General features: G+C 34.2%; 1 protein-coding gene across 3 annotated transcripts in view; it reads left to right on the top strand.

Moving 5' to 3' along the window:
* Window positions 1–20779, top strand: part of LOC143230453 (otoferlin-like) — a 208001-nt gene that overhangs the window by 168056 nt on the left and 19166 nt on the right. For all 3 annotated transcript variants that reach the window (XM_076464034.1, XM_076464033.1, XM_076464035.1), the window contains 6 exons: window positions 727–910; window positions 1839–1948; window positions 10011–10148; window positions 11979–12084; window positions 15347–15537; window positions 15776–15910. In XM_076464034.1, the coding sequence (XP_076320149.1) occupies window positions 727–910; window positions 1839–1948; window positions 10011–10148; window positions 11979–12084; window positions 15347–15537; window positions 15776–15910 (864 nt within the window). The remainder of the gene's footprint in view (window positions 1–726; window positions 911–1838; window positions 1949–10010; window positions 10149–11978; window positions 12085–15346; window positions 15538–15775; window positions 15911–20779) is intronic.

Raw genomic sequence — 20779 nt, 5'->3', positions numbered from 1 at the left:
CACCAATATATCTTTTAGCCTACAGTGGGGTATCAAATTTTATCTAAATTAAAGCCACATATGCATAGTTATTTAACAAAAAACGCTCCGTGTTGACCAAAAATTTTCATACGCCTAAGCAGAGAGTCACGTGAGCTACTGATCTGATATTTTTACCAAAGCTTTTCTTAAAAGTAAAAGTGGAGAGTTTTAAGTTTTTTTGTTTTTCATTCGAGTTAAATATGCCTGATGTAGAGCAGCAAAACTATATATGTGCAGATAAGTAAGTATTGGTAAAGACCAAGCAAACTAGATTACCTTGTTTTTCGCACTATTATGCTTCAAGTTGAACAGGAAATGCGAATTAGCTACTAATGAATTGATACACAGTGTAAAATTCGCATGAATGCTACAAGTGTAGCTACCAGCTTGGTCGTCAATTTTGATTGCATTTCTTTAAGTCTCAGTCCTTTTTTGGTCGTACCTTTTATCTTCACACCTAAAGTATTTTTGATTAGATAGCATTACAGCAGAAAATGTCTCAATAGCTTAAATAAAGTTCTACTTTTATAAAGTTTAAGCTATTTATTTATTATTTCGTATAACTTTCGAATGGTAAAACACAACAGGTACCTTTCCAATGTAATATGTTTATATAATTAATCAAATACTCATATATTAGATAAAAATATATTTACGTCTTGGAGTGACAAACATTTGTTGATAGAAATATATTTAATTGACCAGGAACTACCAGATCAAGAGCTTTACTGTCCTCCACTAACTATTAGGGTGATTGACTGTAGAAGTTTCGGCAGGTTCACCTTAGTCGGAACCCACTCCATAAGTTCTCTTCAAAAGTTCATGTACAAACCAATTACTAAAAAGGACCGAGAGGGGGAGCAGAAAAAATCCCTTCTTTTGACACCAGGTAGCGTTTTTATTGTTCCTATTATCATTACTCAACTTTTAACTCTACCTGTATTTTCACAGACACATTGAAGGTTTCTTTTTATTGATTGTTCTGAGTGTTGAGAGAAGTCTTCTACACGACATATTTCGATTATTATTATCCTAAATTTTCTGTCTCAAAAGTAATAAAAGGCATTGAATTAAACATTTGTAAAAACGCAAAATTACTCTATAGGCTAAATGTGGGGCTATCAAATACAGAATTTTAACAGTGTTATAAGCCCGCGAGATTACTACTTAGCTCCAAGGGTTACTTCACATTATATTATAAATGACTGAAACTTTTGTTGTTTATAACAATCATGTTTTAACTACACAGAATTCACGTATAGGATAGAAAACAAATATTAAACATAGTAATAGAAAGTTAGAACGATAATGCTAAAATTATTGCGATGAATTGATGGCGTTTAAAATGCTACCCTGTGTACATCTAAATACATGTGTGTGCGTATATTTTCAAAATGAAAGACCCAAAGACCATGTTGCATTATATTCTTTTTTATGTTTAAGTTATATCTTTGACCAACATCTGCCTTATAACATTTCATTATGAGTGTACTGTGGTTGAAAGCGATTGTAATATGAAATTCTCCCCAGTTTCTCTTAAGCGAGGATTCTTAAATTAATTCCAATTTCATAGTCAATAGTGTTCAAACCAAATTGTTTCAGGTGTGAAAGATATCAACAATGTGTTTTCTTCGCAAGCGGTTCACTTCGAAATTAATTCAGCATTGGTTACGTTTCTTTACATGTTTAGAAGAAAATTTATTTGTAAATAACTACACTTCTCCATAACTATTTTTTCGGTAAAGTTTTTGGTTCTCAATTCTCAGATTCTGAATTCAATTCTTACTTTTTCTGTAAATATTTTTACTTTGGTGCAGGTTATCAACAGACGCTTTCCGTGCCCGCGATGGATGCGCCAATGGAAGTGGATAATGAAGATAATTCACTGCTTCCAAGAGAAACAGTTATTACTCTTGACTATGCAAATGTGAGTGTTTGGATAATTTTTCCATTACAACTTGTTCAGCAAAAACTTTGCTAATTACTAATGAAAATAGTTATTACGACGTATTTAATATCTATATATCTATGGTCATTTAAGTTAAATTCATATTTAGAAATGTACTTGACGTATACTCTTAAATATCTATTGCGAAATTCTCGCCTACTCACTAAAGTTGTAGAAGATTCTCGAGTGTAAGAATCAACAACATATGTTTCTACGTAAACACTGGTGTATTATCACTGTTGTTGTGCAGGCTGAATTTATAGAAACTCCTCTCACGCATATAAATGTAACCAACGTGATGCACCAAGACACAGTATGTATTAGTGGTTTGCCCTATAGTTCGTGTACTATAAACCTCGAAACGATAACTGCAATTAGCGCTTATTAATCGCAAACTTCAGATATTTTACCAGAAACGTTTATAGATGTCAAACATTATAAATTATTTAACTTTAGGGGATTCTCATCGGTCTTTAGTATTTTTACGAAGACTTAATATAACTTTAGCGATGGCAAACTTGATCTGTAATTAGAGTGTGACCAGCAAAGAACAGAAGCTAGCTAGCTCCCCGTTTAATTGCATCTACTTCATGTGAAGATTCAATCGCTCAACGTGAATTCTCGATAAGATATCCAGGAAGTGCTCAGTTCTGTTTGAAAGTTAGTAAAACGTTTGTACATTAATCATTATTTGTAATCAGAGCTATTGTAAATTGTGTCATTGTTGATGTATTAAAATATACTTCTATCCGTCTATATGAATCAGTCTTGTTATCAAATATTATATGAAGTGGATACATATCGACATTTATTTAACTACCAAATCTAAATTACAAATTAACTTAGTTTCAAGCTATTAAAAATGATATTACGTAACATAATAAACTGGGGGCTTGTGTCCAAGATATGAATAAGAGAGCAAACAATATTTGATCAACTAGAAGGATATATAAGTGAATTGGTAGAAATTCCCAAAGTTTGAGAACTAGAAGTGAAGAAATTAATGAGAAAAAAATGAACTAAAGAAGCATATTATTGAAATATTAGTTGATAATTTGTTGCCTGAGAAAGAACTAGGGGAATATACTATTGTTTTGTTTTTTTAGAAATAGGAAATTCAGTTATAAATTGAAAATAATGTGATTTGAAAAGCTCGTCTTAAAGCTAGAAAGAGAAAGAACAAGTTCATATCGAAGACGAAAAAAAAACACAACTAAACGTTTTGAGACCGAAAAAGCTTGCATTGAAGCCAAAATAGAAATTAAGCTGAAACAAATGGAAACTCTGATCGATCAAGGCAAAATGACAACTTAAATTTAACCGATGTGTTAAAATGTCAACATTTAATTAAAATGAAGTTGATAAATATTTCCAATATTTTGAGAAGATTACCCAAATCATGGGATGACCTACAAAAATGTTCATTATTATTACAAAGTATTTTAATTGATAAAGCAGAAAAAAACTTATGCCACTCTCTCTCTAGACAATTGTACAAATTATCAAAAGATTAACATTGGTATTATCAGAGCATATGAACTAGTACCGAAGGTTTATCACTAGTATGATAGTCAAACTTATATGGAAGTTGCTCACGAAAAAGTGGTATAATTTGATCAATGGTGTAATTCTATGCATTTAGGCAACAGTTTCTACAAACTAAGGCAATTATGTCTAATTGAGGAGCCCCCCGCTAGTACAGCGGTATGTCTCTGGATTTACAACGCTAAAATCAGGGGTTCGATTCCCCTCGGTGGGCTGAGCAGATAGCCCTATGTGGCTTTGCTATAAGACAAACACAAACACACTAATTGAGGAATCAAAACGTCGAGAACATGACAACCTCAAAACTTATTCATTTGGGGAGTTGTTAGGGTTTAACCTGTTTTCGTTGGTGTTTGGTCATTCAGTGCCTGATCCTTTGAAGCTGCTGAAGGAACAATGGTTGGAAGATGACCCAAAATAAATGCACTTATTGGATTACGTTTTCAAGTTTTATTACAGACTCTTATGCGCTTGTGAATTGGTTCTAGAAAATTTGAAGACATACCAAGCTAAAATGAAAGATGTTTATAATCGCAAGGCAGAAGAACATAACTTCTGTCCTGGTGACATTGTTTTAATATCGTAACTCACCATGGGGTATCCACTCAAAGTCAGGTATCATGGTCTCTATGACGTTGTTCGGGATGTTAATGATACGGACCATGTTGTAAAAACACCTGATCATCGAAAGGTTATCTAGCTGTTCCACGTCAATATGTTGAAACCTTATCACATCCGAGATCCGCCCGAAAATATTTTAGCCTTTGAGCGTTCTTCTGATACTGATGCCATTCACTTTGTCCTAGAGACCCGTAACTTTGATAGTATCGGAGATGAATGTAACATCAAACAGAGTAATTGTGACATTAAAGTCAACTCCTACCAACAAGAAAAGTTAGATGAGACTTTTGGGAATGGCTTGTTATAACAAGATGTTTCGTAAAAACTTTGTTGACATCACTGTACTTTTAAACAAGCCCATTGAAGAACAATTAAAAGTTCAAGTGGTCTGAAGCATGTGAATCTGTTTTTTTGGAAAATTCAAATCTTTATTCTGTACTTACACTGTATTGATGCCACATGACTTTTCACATGACATAAGCCTTTCATCTTAACGATTGATGCCAGAGATTATGTTTCTGGCGCCATTTTATTACAATCAGACGACAATGGCATTGAACATCCCGTTTGCTATTTTTCTAAAATGTTTAATTCCAACCAAAAGAATAATTGTACTGTAAAAAATGAAACACTGACTTTAGTGTTAGCTTTAAACGTTTTAGTGTGTATATATTTGCATCACAACAACCTATTATCATTTATATTGACCATAACCAGTTGATGTTTTTAAACCAAATCAAAGACAAAACCAGAAGGCTGTTAACTTTTAGTTTAACATTACAAGATTATGATTTGAGAATAAACCATGTCAAAGATGACATCAAGAAGCTGCAATCATTCTCCAGACGCATTCTGCTGTGTATGTGACCAATTTATAACAATGGACCGAGTTTTCTGCGGGGAGGCACGAAGTCAAATGTGAGCCACTAGTGGACCTCCAGTCGGTGTTGTTTCCACCATTGCACTTAAAAGTGGGTCTTGTGAAACAATTTGTCACAGCCCTTGATAAGGAGTCTGCAGCCTTTAAGTACCTTCGAGACTTCTTCCTTAAACTGTCTGAGGCAAATGTCAAAGCTGGTGTCTTCGTTGGACCACAAATAAAGAAGACCCCGGAGTGCACAGAATTCCCCAAGAAGCTCAGTAGGAAGGGAACAAAAGCTTGAGGCAGCTTTGTCGCAGTGGTTTGGGTCTTTTTGTGCAATCACAAGGCCGAAAGTTATGTGGAACTGGTTGAGGCTCTGGTAAAGAACTACGGTAAAATGGATTGCAGAATGTCTCTAAAAGTCCATATTTTGACGCTCATTTTGATAAATTCAAGGAGAACATGGGAGCATGCTCAGAGGAGGAAGGCAAGCGCTTCCACCACGATATACTGGACTTTGAACGCTGCTACCAAGAAGCGTATAACGAAAACTTGATGGGAGACTATATTTAGGAACTGATACGTGAAAGTTATTTACATTACAGTCGCAAATCTCGACAAACTACTCAATTCTAAACATTTTTGTATAACTTTAGCATAAATACATGTAAATCTTGATTCATATGTTGTTTTATTCAGGCCTTATGTAAATGAAAATGTGCAAATTTGCTAGTTTTTACATAGAAAATAGGTTAATTTCTAAATTTCATTATCCAGGTCACAAAAGCAAAGTTCGAAGGAAATACTGGGTATTTTCTGTACTTCTACAACATAAGCAATTAAGAAATAACACATACTATCCAGGAACAAAAATTGTGTTACATAGTGTTATTGGTTTGTTACAGTTGGTGTACTATAAACCTCGACAGCTATAACAGTGCTTAAGCTTATTAATCGTGAAACTTCAGACATTTGACCAGGAATGCTGACAGATTTCGATCGTTACAAACCATTTAACTTCAGTGGATTAACATTTTCATTTTTACTAAAACATTACATAATTTCAGTGGTAGAATAGCTTGGCATATGGCTGGTAGAGAGAGAAGAACAGAAAACTAGCTAGCTTCCTGTTATGTGAATTGTACCTATATAAACTCGAAATTAATTCGCTCATCGTGAGCCATCGTTAAGATATAAGGAAGCTTCAGACCAGATAGAAGATTCAATATTATTTGTAAGTTTATAAAACGTTTGTACATAAATCATATTTTTAAGCACAATTATTGTAAATTGTGTTATTGTTGCTATATTAAAATATATTTGGATTAGAACAAAAACTGTGTATCAATCTTTTTGAGAAATATCATAAATTGGATACATATCGACCTTTTTTTAAATCATGAATGAAAATTACAGTTTATCTTTGTTTCTACTATTTGAACTTGTAATACGTGACTTTATAAAGCCTTAGACGTTTAGTCTATCAAAGAGTGTTTTAAGACTATAAATAAGAAATGAGAGATTGTTTCAGGTAGACGTGAAAAGGTTGTAAACTGCTTTTTATATGTTGTGCAATAAAATGTTCTTATTAAATTGTATAAATGTCATACGTTTTGAAAGTTCATTTTTACATTAGTCTGCTTGTGATATGTCAGTATGGATATGTCAGTAATACAAGCTTTCTTGAGCTATGTTTATGCAAACACTTTTCCAGTAATAAAGATGCCAAAGTATTAACTTTTTAAGGCATAAAAATAAAACCAAGTAAACAGTTTGTTCCCAGTCGAATCAGTTACATCATGTAGTATTAGAGGTATGGTTTACTTCAAGCAACCTGTAGCACTTCACTTGTTGAAATATCGTAATTAATTAATTATAGATTTCTAAATTTTTGTTGTATGTGTGTACTTTTTCTTACTTTAAGAAAGTATAAATCCACACAAGAAAGGTATTTGAAACTTGAACAGACATATAGAAACTTTTGTCTTATCAATGCAAAGACTAAGCTGTAAAAGTAACAAACCAAAAACTAACTATTACTTGCTCTGATGTATATAAGACGTAAATATGAAATTGTCGAAGTTGAAATTTAAAAAAACACACTTCATTACCAAATAATGTATTTCCATTTACTTTATTGTAAAGCACATCATAAACATTTTAACAACGCTTTGTTCATTGTAGAGCCTTGACGAACAAACTTTCATTCAATATTAGAACTCGTTCCATTTGAGCAATAAATCTATTAATGCTATAAATTTTTCACAGCAAGGATAAAAGAAAGAACACCAAAATAGAAAAACAACGAAAAAAATGTAATATTATTATTTTGTATATCTATAATTTCAAAAGAAAACATTAGAAAACAATAATGAGTTTGAAATTGGTAAAAAAAAAAGAAATTTGAGAAAATAAGTAAAATATTTAATCAGGCTGAAAGCAAATGAAAAAAACTAACTGTTATAGTAAGCATGCAAAAAGTATAATTTATTTAATGTATTGCACGAAATGTGGACAAACGTGAGAATCGTTTTCCCTCAAACATTTGCAGAAACATAAAGCTACAGAATTGGCAGAGCTAAATATTACAAACTCTGACAATTCCTTTTTTCCAATTTTACTAGTTTACACTTTCACATGTAGATGTATGAAAATAGCTGACAGGTCCGATTGAACACGGCAAATTCTAATATCTAACAACCTGTTATCCATCAAAACTGTTTAACATTCCCTTAATGAAAACAAAAGAAAAAGTTGCAGTCGCTAATGTTAGTTGTTACAATATGTTATATTTAATTGATTTTGTAGCATCACCATATTGTTACAGTCTATAGAGTTACGTCCACTCAACATTATTTGACGATCTTGTACTTCGACTTGCAACTCGTTTTTATTGAAAAGACTTTGTTGTAAAGCCGTCTTGTCTAAATTACATCTTTCCTCCCTGCAAGCTTTCCATAATCTATGGGGTGTAAGAGGATGATGGTTACCAACATCTGTTTCAACAGTCAGGTTGTACACAGATACTGTGTCTTGTATCTCTTATGGTATAATATAAATACGTTTTTCTTTCTCCTGTTACATGAGGTATATGACGGTTGAAGGGATATTTTGCGAAAGGAACTTGTGTGCACATTACTTGTGTTACTTTTTTAGACAGAAATACCTCTTGACTATATGAGGTACTCAGTGATGTGGAGAAAACCCACTTGTAGAGAATTATATATGCAAAAACGGCTCGTTTGGGTTGAGAAAATATTTTACATAGAAGAGCGAACAACGTTTCGACCTTCTTCGTGAACCTGACGATGACCGAAGAAGGTCGAAACGTTGTTCACTCTTCTGTGTAAAATATTTTCTCAACCCAAACGAGCCGTTTTTGTATATATATATGAGGTACTGTTGGCTAGATAAAATGGACGGCCTTTCACAGTGACTTTGTGTTTGTGGATTCTCATCTCTCAAAAAACACCGGACTTTGGTTAACACGGCTGTAGCATGACTTGTTGAAAGTCTCTTTTTTGTGGCCTTGGAGCTCCGAGTTCATCAATATTTCTTCTTTTCTTTCAATGTAATAAAGTACGTGTTATATTAAAGTCTTGAAAAATTTAAATCTTCGATCAAAACAATTTTTTTGTTTCATCTGATTATATGGATAATTTGCGACAAATCAAGTTGTTATGTATCCTTCTATAAAAGCGATCGATTTTCGTGCCATTTCGCTATCTACGAATGCCAAACTTGTCAAAATGTCATTCATATATGTCATTCTATCACGATGTCTTGTTGATCATGGTTATTGAATGACTGCTGTCTTATGTATTCAAACTTGTTTAATATACAGTACTCAACCATCTGTATACTATATACTTCATAGAACGAGAGATCCAATGAACTGAAAGCTTTCAGAAGATAGACCTTTTTTGCTTCAGACATTACCATCCAAAAACTACTTGGTTATTTGTTTTTTATTCTGTGATTTGTCTATATTTGTATGATATGTTATCTGTATAAATATAATAGTACTGTCTATCCATGTACGTCCTTCGTAGGGTGTGTATGGATTTTCACCAAAATTAGTATACAGGTTTGTTAGTCCCATGCAGGGGTACACATAAATTATCAGTTTTGCGTGTTTTTTTTTTATTTATGAGGAAATACATATACATTTGCGATTTCATATTTAATATCTTGCAGTTGTATGGACATTTTTACAATTTCATACAAGGGAAACAAATTTTCATGTCCTAAGATAATCTTTCGTTAGTCATAAATTTACATAACTTCCCTCCAGGAGACAGGTACTCCAGCTAGTTTATGATATCAGAAAAGTAATATATACTTCATAATTAACTTTCCTTTTTTTATTCCCAAACTTTTCTGTCGTGTATAGTTTTACAAAATCCATGCTGAGTCCCTTATGTTGTTGATTTTATTAGAATAATATTTGTAAATTTGTGACAAAACATGTTTAAAGTATTAGTAATTATTTGTCTAAATTACTTAAATTATAAATACCTGTTTGTTATTAGTGGTATTTGTTATTAATAATTCTCTTCTGGTATCCTCAATACAAAATACCTATGATAGATACTTATAACGCCCCTACGGCTGAAAGGGCGAGCAAATTTGGTGCGACGGGGATTCGAACACGCAACCATTGGATTACGAGTCGAACTCCTTAACCCACCAGGCCATGCCAGGCCGTGATGACGAAAAACCGCTTGAAGTAACAATGTATTATGAAGACCGCTGGTATGGGTATTAAAACTTTAATTAAAATAGAGTACAGAACAACGTTTCGACTTTATTAATCATCTTCAGGTTAACAAAAATAACATAAGAAGGTTGAAACGTTGTTCTGTGCTCTATTTTAATTGAAGTTTTAATACCCATACCAGCCCTCTTGATAATACATTTTTATTGTCTTTGTAGAATAAAACATAACTTAGATATTCACATCGAAGAAGCTGTTTGGGACAAATTATTAGTTTATACATTATTTGTGACTAGATTCCTAAGTCGAAGAAAGAGGTTAAAAGTGACTTGAACAAACGTAAGAAGAAGCAACGTGTGGATGACGTAGAGGAAGATGAGGAGAGCCGTGATTGGTGGACGCGATATTTTGCATCAGTAGAAGCAGCGATGAAAGTAAGCACAATTTGTATTTAAATTTTGTATTTTGTGTAGAAGACATCATTTAATTAAATTTATATTTTTTCAAAAGATGCTATCAACTCCCCATCGTATTTTGGATTCATTATTCAGTATTACGTTTTGATATTTTTACTGTCTACATTGTCCACCGTTGAGTCATCGGTTCGATTCCCCTTAGTGGACAAAGCAGATAACCCTCGAACATGAACAGTAGGTGTATGAAAGAAGGTGTATGAAAGGTTGGAAGGCAGTAACTTGTCAACTAATGAATACATAAAGTTGACTAAAATAAATTATTTCACTCTGATATGAAAAAGTTGTAACTGCTCTATGTTCTATATACATCAAGCAGTATAGATGTACTTGTTTGTAACTTTACTAAAATGTATATTGATGAGCTCATCAAAATGCAAGTGCATACAAATTTCCTAATTATATATTTAAAGAGTGACACTTATATATCTACAACAGACGAGTTATGTTTTTGTCCCATATAAATAAAATAGTGTGATTTAGAACAAATAATTCTTTCTTCCAACATTTTACACATATTTATTCATGATGCCCAACATTATATCTAAACGAAACATGCATTATACATGTATACTTATAAAGCGAAACATAAAACTGTATGTTAAATGGTTGCATCTGATAAATATATAGAAATTTAGATAATTATATTAGCATAAAAACTATCCTTTTTCAGGACAGATAATTGTAAAACAGAAAGTACTTTATGAAAATAATGTAGAATGCTGAAGTAAAAAAAAACAAACTATATAACCAATGAAGTTGCGAAGTGTTTTATACATAAAGTAATGAATAATTTTAAAAGGTAAATTATTGGTTACGATATAATATCCGTTTTGTTGAAATAACAGGTAATTTAAGACAATATGCGTAATAAAAACATTTTACATATCATATTTAGCACATGTAATCTAATCACAAACACCTTAGGTCTGAAAAAAGGTGCGGCCAGTAAGAATAAGAATTGAGTGTGCGATTTAAAGGAATGAAATAATACTGATAGCTACACTTATAACACTGATAAGAATTTTATAGGAAATATTTATTCATTAGTTAACTAAGCCGCATTTTTCACTCAACTTGGGGAATGATGGTGGGCTAGTTACATCTAGCCCATTGTTTGATGAAGTATTTTAAAAACAAAAATCATTTTCATGACATGTAGAAATTTTATTTTATCTGTCTTTGTACACAAATTATCCTGTACGGTGTATTTTAAGCAATCACTAAAGTTTCGGATATGTTTGAAACCGTAACTTGAGGCTCTTCAAAGTGGCCTTGAAAACTTCCTCGTTATCTGGAAAAGTAATTAATGTGCTACTATTTATTTTTTACCTCAGAATATTTTTGGGCTAAAACATTTTTTTTTTCAAGTGTAAAAAATGAAATTGGTTGTAGACTTCAGAGCAGCAATAGAATAATATTATAGTACATTATCAAGGTAAATATAGAAAGTGTTGTTGTTTTGAATTAAGCACAAAGCTACACAATGGGCTATCTGTGCTCTGTCAACCAGGGGTATCGAAACCCGGTTTATAGCGTTGTATGTCTACAAACATACCGCTGAGCCACTGAGGGCTACAGAAAGTGAAGTATGAACAAAATATTAACTACAATCGGTGTCTTTAACTTGTTAAATATTTATAATTGCTTGAAAATAACTCTCTATCTAATTAAGCATTGCACTTGATTTTCCAGTGTTAAACACTTTCTTTAATTAAGTGTATCAGTTGATATTATCTATTTTACTTTCAAATTCTGGATTAGTTTTTAACTACTTTTCATTTAATGTAGGAAAAGAAAAATATCAGCAGTGTGATCACAGACCCACATGATAACAAATTTATGTCATCATTATCACCCGTTTCTGCTAATGGGGAACTGTTTAGTCCAGAAGGAGGTAAGTTTATATTATAATAATATGTAAGAACCATCTTCTTAAGTTGCCCAGACTTGTAGATGAGGTAGAAGTCTGCCCTCTTTAACTTACAACGACTGAGTCATCTCACTCAATCCGATTAATAGGAACTGTTTTAAGTTAATTATGAGGACTACTATTATCGTTTTCTTTATGCGTATTATTATTATTTTTTCAACGTTTCAATTAGTAAATTCTCCAGTCGTCGGGTGTTACATCAGACTTTTTTCTTTGCATCACAATCAGGATTCGATATCACTGGTTGTTACGTATATAAGAATTTCTTTTATAACATCTGACCATGGACAGAGAATCCACTGATCGAAATGTTGTGAAAATAATAATACACATGAGAAAGACGATAATAGTAGCCGAATAATTATACCATTACTAACACTAATTCCTTGTTTCAATCATTCGTCAAAGGTAAAAATTCTACTTACAGAAACTGATATTTTCAGCATCAAGAAGAACATGTTTGTTCAGTTTGATTAAAAGTAGTTGTCAAGGTAACTTTTATCATCAGCCTTAGAGGCCTCATATTTTTAGTATAAGTTTTCTGTAAGAGTGTTTATCGCTGTCTCTATCGCATAAAATATGCATCCATCTTTTTATTAATTTTTGTTTTCGTTTGTTTAGGAATTTAGCACAAAGCTACTCGAGGGCTATCTGTGCTAGCCGTCCCTAATTTAGCAGTGTAAGACTAGAGGGAAGGCAGCAAGTCATCACCACCCACCGCCAACTCTTGGGCTACTCTTTTACCAACGAAAAGTTGGATTGACCGTCACATTATAACGCCCTCACGGCTGAAAGGGCGAGCATGTTCAGCGCGACGCGGGCTCAAACCCGCGACCCTCGGATTACGAGTCGCGCGCCTTACGCGCTTCGCCATGCCGGGCCTTTTATTAATTATTTTAGTAATATCCTTCAAACAATACTCTGTTCGATCTAAGCATATTATGCGTAAGCAATTGTAATAACAACTTCAAATATTCAATATTATACTCTTCAAAAAAAGAAACGCAAAAGAGATATTTTTGTTATTTTAAAGAGAAATATATATAATAACGTTACAAGCTCAGAGTATGTGATGTTACACGTGTTAAGGCACTGATTGTCAGACCAAAATGACAATAAAAGTTGTGCACATTGAAAACGGAGGAAAACATCGGATTTTTCGCCAAAACGCATTCGTGTCCAATAAATTTGTTTGAGAGATCTGCATGTTCTGCAAGTGCAACATGTGCAAAATCCCTTTAAAAGTGACGGGTTCTCGGTTTCCATAGCTCAGTGTTAAGCCACCGACACGCAATACAGTTACGCCAAGACTGACTGAAGCACTTCGCAACATCGCCATTGGTCGCTTGGAAGCAGGCGAATCTCGATCAGATATTGCCAGAGCTGGGAATATCCACCTAAGCACCATCACGAGGCTATGGAATCGTCACCAACAACATAGATCAACTCGTGATTGTCCACGATCTGGCAGACCTCGTGTGACCACGCCTGCACAAGATCGCTACATCCGGTTACGTCACCTCCGGGATAGGACCACCACTGCGACGTCTACTGCCTTAACAGACCTTTTGCACATTCGAGGGAACCTTACGGATCAACGATACGTCGATGAGATTCTTAGGCCCCATGTGCAACCCATCATGGTGAACGTCAACGTCGTTTTTCAACATGACAACGCCCGTCCTCACACAGCCCGACTCACCACTGTCTTCTTGAGACACCACAACATCAACGTTTTTCCCTGGCCCTCCAGATCACCAGATTTAAACCCCATCGAATATCTTTGGGACGAGTTGAACCGACGTCTGCGACGGCGACAACCTCAACCGCAGGCTCTACCTCAGCTTGCAGCAGCTTTGCAGGCTGAGTGGACAGCCATTTCACAGGATGTGATTCGTCATCTCATCGCTTTCATGGGCAGGAGATGCCAAGCAGTTATTGATTCTCACGGGGAAGCATACTCGTTATTGATGTTGAGTGACGTTAAACTTCACCTTGTGAGCGTGGACTTCGCCTGTGGATGTTCAGCAGTGAATGTGCAAAGTTTCACACATGTCATACAGAACTACCCGGAATAAACTTGTTAACAATATGTCTCAAACTTTGCCTTTTGCGTTTCTTTTTTTTGAAGAGTATATATTTTAATACTGTATATGAGCTCCTCAATTTTAATGCTTGGGATTAAATTTTTCATCCAAAGTGTATCTCCAGAAGGCAGGTATGGGTACTAAAATTTTTATTACAACAAAATAGAGAATAAAGTTTCGACCTTCTTAAGTCATCTACAAGTTAGCAAAGAGAGAAGAAGATCTAAGAAGGTCAAAATGTTGTTCTCTACTTTATTGTAATAAAAAGTTTCATTGCCTATACCAGCTGTTTGAGATACATTTTTACTTCAAGTGGGTTTTTGTAATCACGAATTATTTCATCCACAGTATTTTTTACTGTCTCTTAACTTATTTTTGACAACCTTGATTGTGGAGGAAACCTTAACAATGTAATTAAACACGATTGTTTTTGCTGAAATGATATGGATACTTGCTGTTAAAAGCGGTTTATTACGTGATTATTTAGTGATAATTAAACTGTATAAACTTAAAGTATATACGTATATACTTTGCTATAATATGTGTAATCGGCATTACGGCCGAATATATCTTTAACAGCGAGAGTATTCAACTAATGGTACAATGCATTCTAATCCTTATAAGTAAGAACGTACATTAATATTTAATTAGTAATACTCATTACCAAGTTAATTTTTTTAGATTAAATCTAAGTAGGAAGCTTACTCTGATCGGAAGTTGATATTAATTAATCTTTTACTAATATACTTTTAATCCCTGAGAAACATGTTTGAAAAATCCTGGTCTGCAACTTTCTCTTGTCTAAGATAAACATCTAAAAAATTCTGAAGAATTGGTTTATGGCAAAACAAGCTATAGTTTGATATATGTCATTTGATTTAAATGTTTTTAGGGCTCAAAAGTAGTTTGCTTTCAAAGTAATGAGATTAATATCAAACCTATTTATTTATATCAATAAAATATTAATAGAAGTTTTTCGTTAAAACTAATTGCGAGGTTTAGATACATGCTAAGTGTTCGCAAGTTCCAGGAAAATATGTGGTGGATAGAACAAACAGAGGTACATTGTTAAATTATTTGAACCAACTTTTATGCAGTTGTTTATTTACTTTATATATTATGTCATCTCACGGAACTAGGGAACAATCTGAGTGCGAAAGACACAAAACGTATGGAGAAGGAACTAGAACGACTAGAACACGAGTATAACTCCTCCGATTCTGAGAAGAAGATTAGATCTTTCAAATCTACTTCAACAGCTGTTCGTTTTGTTCAGAAATTGTCACCAAAGTCCCAGAGAAAACACATGAATAATGAATCACTACTAAAGGTAAATAAAGAGTGAAGTGGTAACATCCATATTATGTATTATTTAAAAAGTTTAAACAATAGCATGAATTGTGGCTGAACTTCCTGAATTAATTTTTCAGTAAATAAATAATCTCACGTTTTACGCAAATGAAATATCTTCTGTTTTTTGCATTTAAGTCACCATGAATAAATGTGTTTTTATCTCGTTATATTTCGTGTTCGTCATGACGCTTTGTAACATTTCTAATCCATTTCAGGTTTATTCTCATGAACTAGAACTAGTTCCAGAGTTTAACGGCTTCAAAGAATGGCTTCACTCCTTTGAACTTTACCGAGGCAAAAAAACAGGTTATGAAACGGATGACCAGAGTCGGATCGTCGGAATATTTAAGGTAAATTTTAAGTTTGCCTAGTAGTACTTTCTTACTGAGCATTATAACCTTCAAATAAATATTAATGTTCGATTTTGATGTAATGTTTAACCAAATATTATTGATACTCTTAATGTTTACCTTCTGTACGACACCTTTTCTTGTAAATATTTGCTGAGTAATTATTCTTCTATCATGCATAGTGGTGTATCGAAAGTCCAAGTTAATTACCAGGACAAGGACAAACAGTTAAGGTCGCCTAAAGTATCAATAGCTGAAGTTTTATCTTGAATAGTAGCGCATAGAAGATCCAAGAAAAACTGTTAAGATAGTTGATTACCAGGGAATAAATTACGGAAAGGACAAACAGTTAATATGTCGTAATATATAGTGTACAAGTTTTTATACACAACACCGATGTACACGGTATCGCAAAAGTTAGTTCATAAGAAAATTATATTCCAGTGACAACATATCGATTAAATTAATTGAAAAATTTATTTTCTTTCGTAGCCATAGTTACTTAAGAAAACACAAATATTACACATGTACTACATTTACACATATGTAATTTTCAATCTAAGTGAGTTTACGTATACAACTCACAGATAACTAACTAAATGAATAAAATGCATTCATTCCTTTATTGGATACTTTTGGAATTTCCCAACTATAAAACAATTAATCAAAAAAGAAGAAAATGTCTGTGAAACTGAAGAAACAAAACTTGTAAAAGTAAAGTAAAACCTAAAAGTAAGAAGTTATTTTGTTCACTTCTCATTAAGAGATTGGAAATGGAAAAAAGACAGAGTAAAGAAAATGGATAAACGATACTGTCCAGATATTCATGTATCTCTTTTTTCTATATATATTCTTTCTACCACAGACGAAAGAGAGCAGTTTGGTACTTAACGAAAAAAATAATGCTTTTTACGTAAAATGAAGGTTAACTGCACTTTGACTGTGGTCTTATGCTGCACGTAGGATTACTTCTTATGCCACTTTCCACACTCAGTCTCATAGCTACGATTAACGTGCTGGAAGCCTATAAACGTGATATAAATATTAACAATCTTCTGTGAACGATAGTGAGGTCAATATAACCCTTAAATTGGACTAATTGCAAATATCACGTGATTCTTGGCCATCTTTACTTTATATTTGACAACACTGATCTTGACCGAGTTTGTGAAGAGGCAAAATGAACAAAGGTAGCAACTTCACTTGTTAACTCGTTCTTTAGCTACCACGAAAAACACCTGTTAAAAGATTGTCCTTTTGGTTTCAAGTTTGTATATTGTCAAGTCTGTTGATAAATATGATTATCACTTTTTGAAATATCTTAATACAACGGCACATGTTTCAGAGTAAAACCTAATTTACAACCCCAACTTTTTCCTGTATACATTAATAAAAGAATAACATGATGCGTATGACAAAAATATATTTACAAATTTAAACTTTAGCTTTACCTTTTTCTTGCAGATGTCTTTAAAACAAGTGTGAGTACGATGCTGATGCATCAAAGTTATAAAATCATTAAACATATTAACTCTTACATAAATAATTTAAAATTAATAGAATCTTTTTTATTTACAAGAGTGACCTTCTATAGAAAATTGGCCCGGCATGACTAGGTGGTTAAGACATTTGACTCGTAATCAGAGGGTCGTGGGTTCGAATCCCCGTCCCATCAAACATAATTGCGCTTTCAGCCGTGGAGTCGTTATAATGTGACGGTCAATTCTACTATTCGTTGGTAAAAGAGTAGCCCAATAGTTGGTGGTGATGACTGGCTGCCTTCCATTTAGTCTTACACTGTTAAATTAGGGATAGCTACCGCAGATAGACCTCGTTTAGCTTTGCGCAAAATTCAAACCAAACAAAATAGTTGATAATTTTAAACAGTTAAAATTATATGTTCCTTAACAACATATGTCAATAATATTGCCAACTACTACAAATATAGAGTAATTATACAAAATCGGCATGTATTATCTTTGTCGTGGGATTCATCCATTGTTATAAGATTTATACTTAAATAATTGATACATGAAACTTGGTGAAACTCCATAGTTACCAAATTTAGGAAGAACAAGACATTAGTACGTTTCGCAAATACATTATTTATTTACGACAATAGTTTTATTAGTAAAGGCATCCTCAGATATACTCTTCAAAAAAAGAAACGCAAAAGGCAAACTATGAGACAAATTGTTAACAAGTTTATTTCGGGTAGTTTTGTATGACATGTGTGAAACTTTGCACATTCACTGCTGAACATCCATAGGCGAAGTCCACGCTCACTAGGTGAAGTTTAACGTCACTCAACATCAATAACGAGTATGCTTCCCCGTGAGCATCAATAACTGCTTGGCATCTCCTGCCCATGGAAGCGATGAGATGACGAATCACATCCTGTGGAATGGCTGTCTACTCAGCCTGCAAAGCTGCGGTTGAGGTTGTCGCCGTCGCAGATGTCGGTCCAACTCGTCCCAAAGATGTTCGATGGGGTTTAAATCTGGTGATCTGGAGGGCCAGGGAAAAACGTTGATGTTGTGATGTCTCAAGAAGACAGTGGTGAGTCGGGCTGTGTGAGGACGGGCGTTGTCATGTTGAAAAACGTCGTTGACGTTCACCATGATGGGTTGCACATGGGACCTAAGAATCTCGTCGACGTATTGTTGAACCGTAAGATTCCCTCGAATGTGTAAAAGGTCTGTTCTGGCATTGTAGGCGATGGCAGCCCACATCATGACGCTGCCACCACTAAATCTGTCAACATCCTGCACACAGTTTGCTGCAAAACGTTCACCTCGGCGACGGTCAACACAGGTCCTTCCATCCTGCCTACGAAGCATAAAACGTGATTCATCGCTGAACCAAACATGCCTCCATCGTCGATGAGGCCATACCCGATGTGCCCGAGTCCGCTGCAGCCGTGCTTGACGATGTTGCTGGGTGAGGATGACGCCTGTGACTGGAAGTCGAGGTCGGATTCCTGCATCTCGTAGACGGTTGCGTACGGTCTGATCTGAAATTCTACGCAGCCCTCGTATGGTTGAGGCAGTAGACGTCGCAGTGGTGGTCCTATCCCGAAGGTGGCGTAACCGGATGTTGCGATCTTGTGCGGGCGTGGTCACACGAGGTCTGCCAGATCGTGGACGGTCACGAGTTGATCCATGTTGTTGGTGACGATTCCATAGCCTTGTGATGGTGCTTAGGTGGACATTCACAGCTCTGGCAACATCTGATCGAGATTCGCCTGCTTCTAACGACCAATGGCGTTGTTGCGTTGTGCTTCAGTCAGTCTTGGCGTAACTGTATTGCGTGTCGGTGGCTTAACACTGAGCTATGGAAACCGAGAATCCGTCAATTTTATAGGGATTTTGCACATGTTGCACTTGCAGAACATGCAGATCTCTCAAACAAATGTATTGGACACGCATGCGTTTTGGCGAAAAATCCGATGTTTTCCTCCGTTTTCAATGTGCACAACTTTTATTGTCATTTTGGTCTGACAATCAGTGCCTTAACACGTGTAACATCACATATTCTGAGCTTGTAACGTTATTATATATATTTCTCTTTAAAATAACAAAAATATCCCTTTTGCGTTTCTTGTTTTGAAGAGTATACTTTACTGGCGAAACCATTGTCATAAATGACGTGTTTAAGAAACACTTGTTTTTCTTCAATTTTGTATTTATATTTAACCTAAAGTGTATTACAACAAATTTTTAGGTTAAAAAATGAAATGTCTAATGTACTTAAATTAGATATCCCAGATGCAATATTACATAACTGAAAATGTGATCTATGAGAAAAGCTTGCATATAAAAAAAATTATGGCTACTAGATTGATGGAATTTGATAGTAACTTTGAGATACTAGACGTAATTTATTGTGATGAGTAGTCGCGTCTGGGGTCAATATGAGACCTCTTCTTTACAGTCTTAACACAGAAATTCTGCTTACATAAAGCTGTTAATATAACTTTTAAGCAGACTAAAGACATAAACGTTATTCGAGCTGCAGTGGGGGAGATGACAGGCAAGTGTGTAAATGGAATTTTGTTTTTAAATAAGTTTTGAGTCTTGTAATGAAATGACATCAGTTTTAATCTGTGGACGTTTACGTTATGCTCAGATCAATTACAGAAGTTTTCTGTTGGAGGAGTTTCTTTGGTTTTCACTTTGCAGATGGTAGTGTTTCTCCCGATTGACTTCTAGTGTGGTTTCGTCGCCCTAAACGTTTCGTTACATTATTTTTGTCATCTTTCATTGACAGGTCTTAAGACTCCATTCTTCAACATGTTATGTTCTTTGGCTTAGCATCATATTATGTCGCGAATACCCTTCCTTGAAAGGAGCTGTAATATTATCTTCACACATTATCGTGTAGGTATTAGATTGTAAAATAGTGGAGATTTTACCATGAACCAGATATGTACATGTATTTGTAAACAGATGTCTGTAGTAACATGTCATTGCATTAGCATTTTGAATCTGTATCATGATTAATGATTACCTTTAGTGATAGGAATAGAAGAAGACTTGCTCTGTAGCCAGCAAGATGAAATAGCTGATTTTTCAGTAACACGAACATTGGAGAACTAGCCATCATTATTTCGGATGAATATTTTATTATCTGTTGCACAAAGAAGATGACAGGAGGGGAATACTTATGTTTGTTGTTAATGTTTCGGAATAAACTTTAATATAAATTAAATAACATATAATAGTTTCACAAGCAGTTATTCTCTTGTTTTTAATCGAGAAACACGGAACTACGTAGTGAATATATTTTCCTCCAAAACGTTATTAAAAGTAAATAAAATAAAGCAGTTAGCTACTTTTTATGGTTCTTGGCAATGATTTTTAATCAGAA

The sequence above is a fragment of the Tachypleus tridentatus genome, chromosome 10 (genome assembly GCF_004210375.1).
Source record: "Tachypleus tridentatus isolate NWPU-2018 chromosome 10, ASM421037v1, whole genome shotgun sequence".
In the NCBI taxonomy this organism is placed as follows: Eukaryota; Metazoa; Arthropoda; class Merostomata; order Xiphosura; family Limulidae; genus Tachypleus; species Tachypleus tridentatus.
Note: the sequence above shows the minus strand (reverse complement) of the source record. Positions and strands in the feature narration are given on the sequence as shown.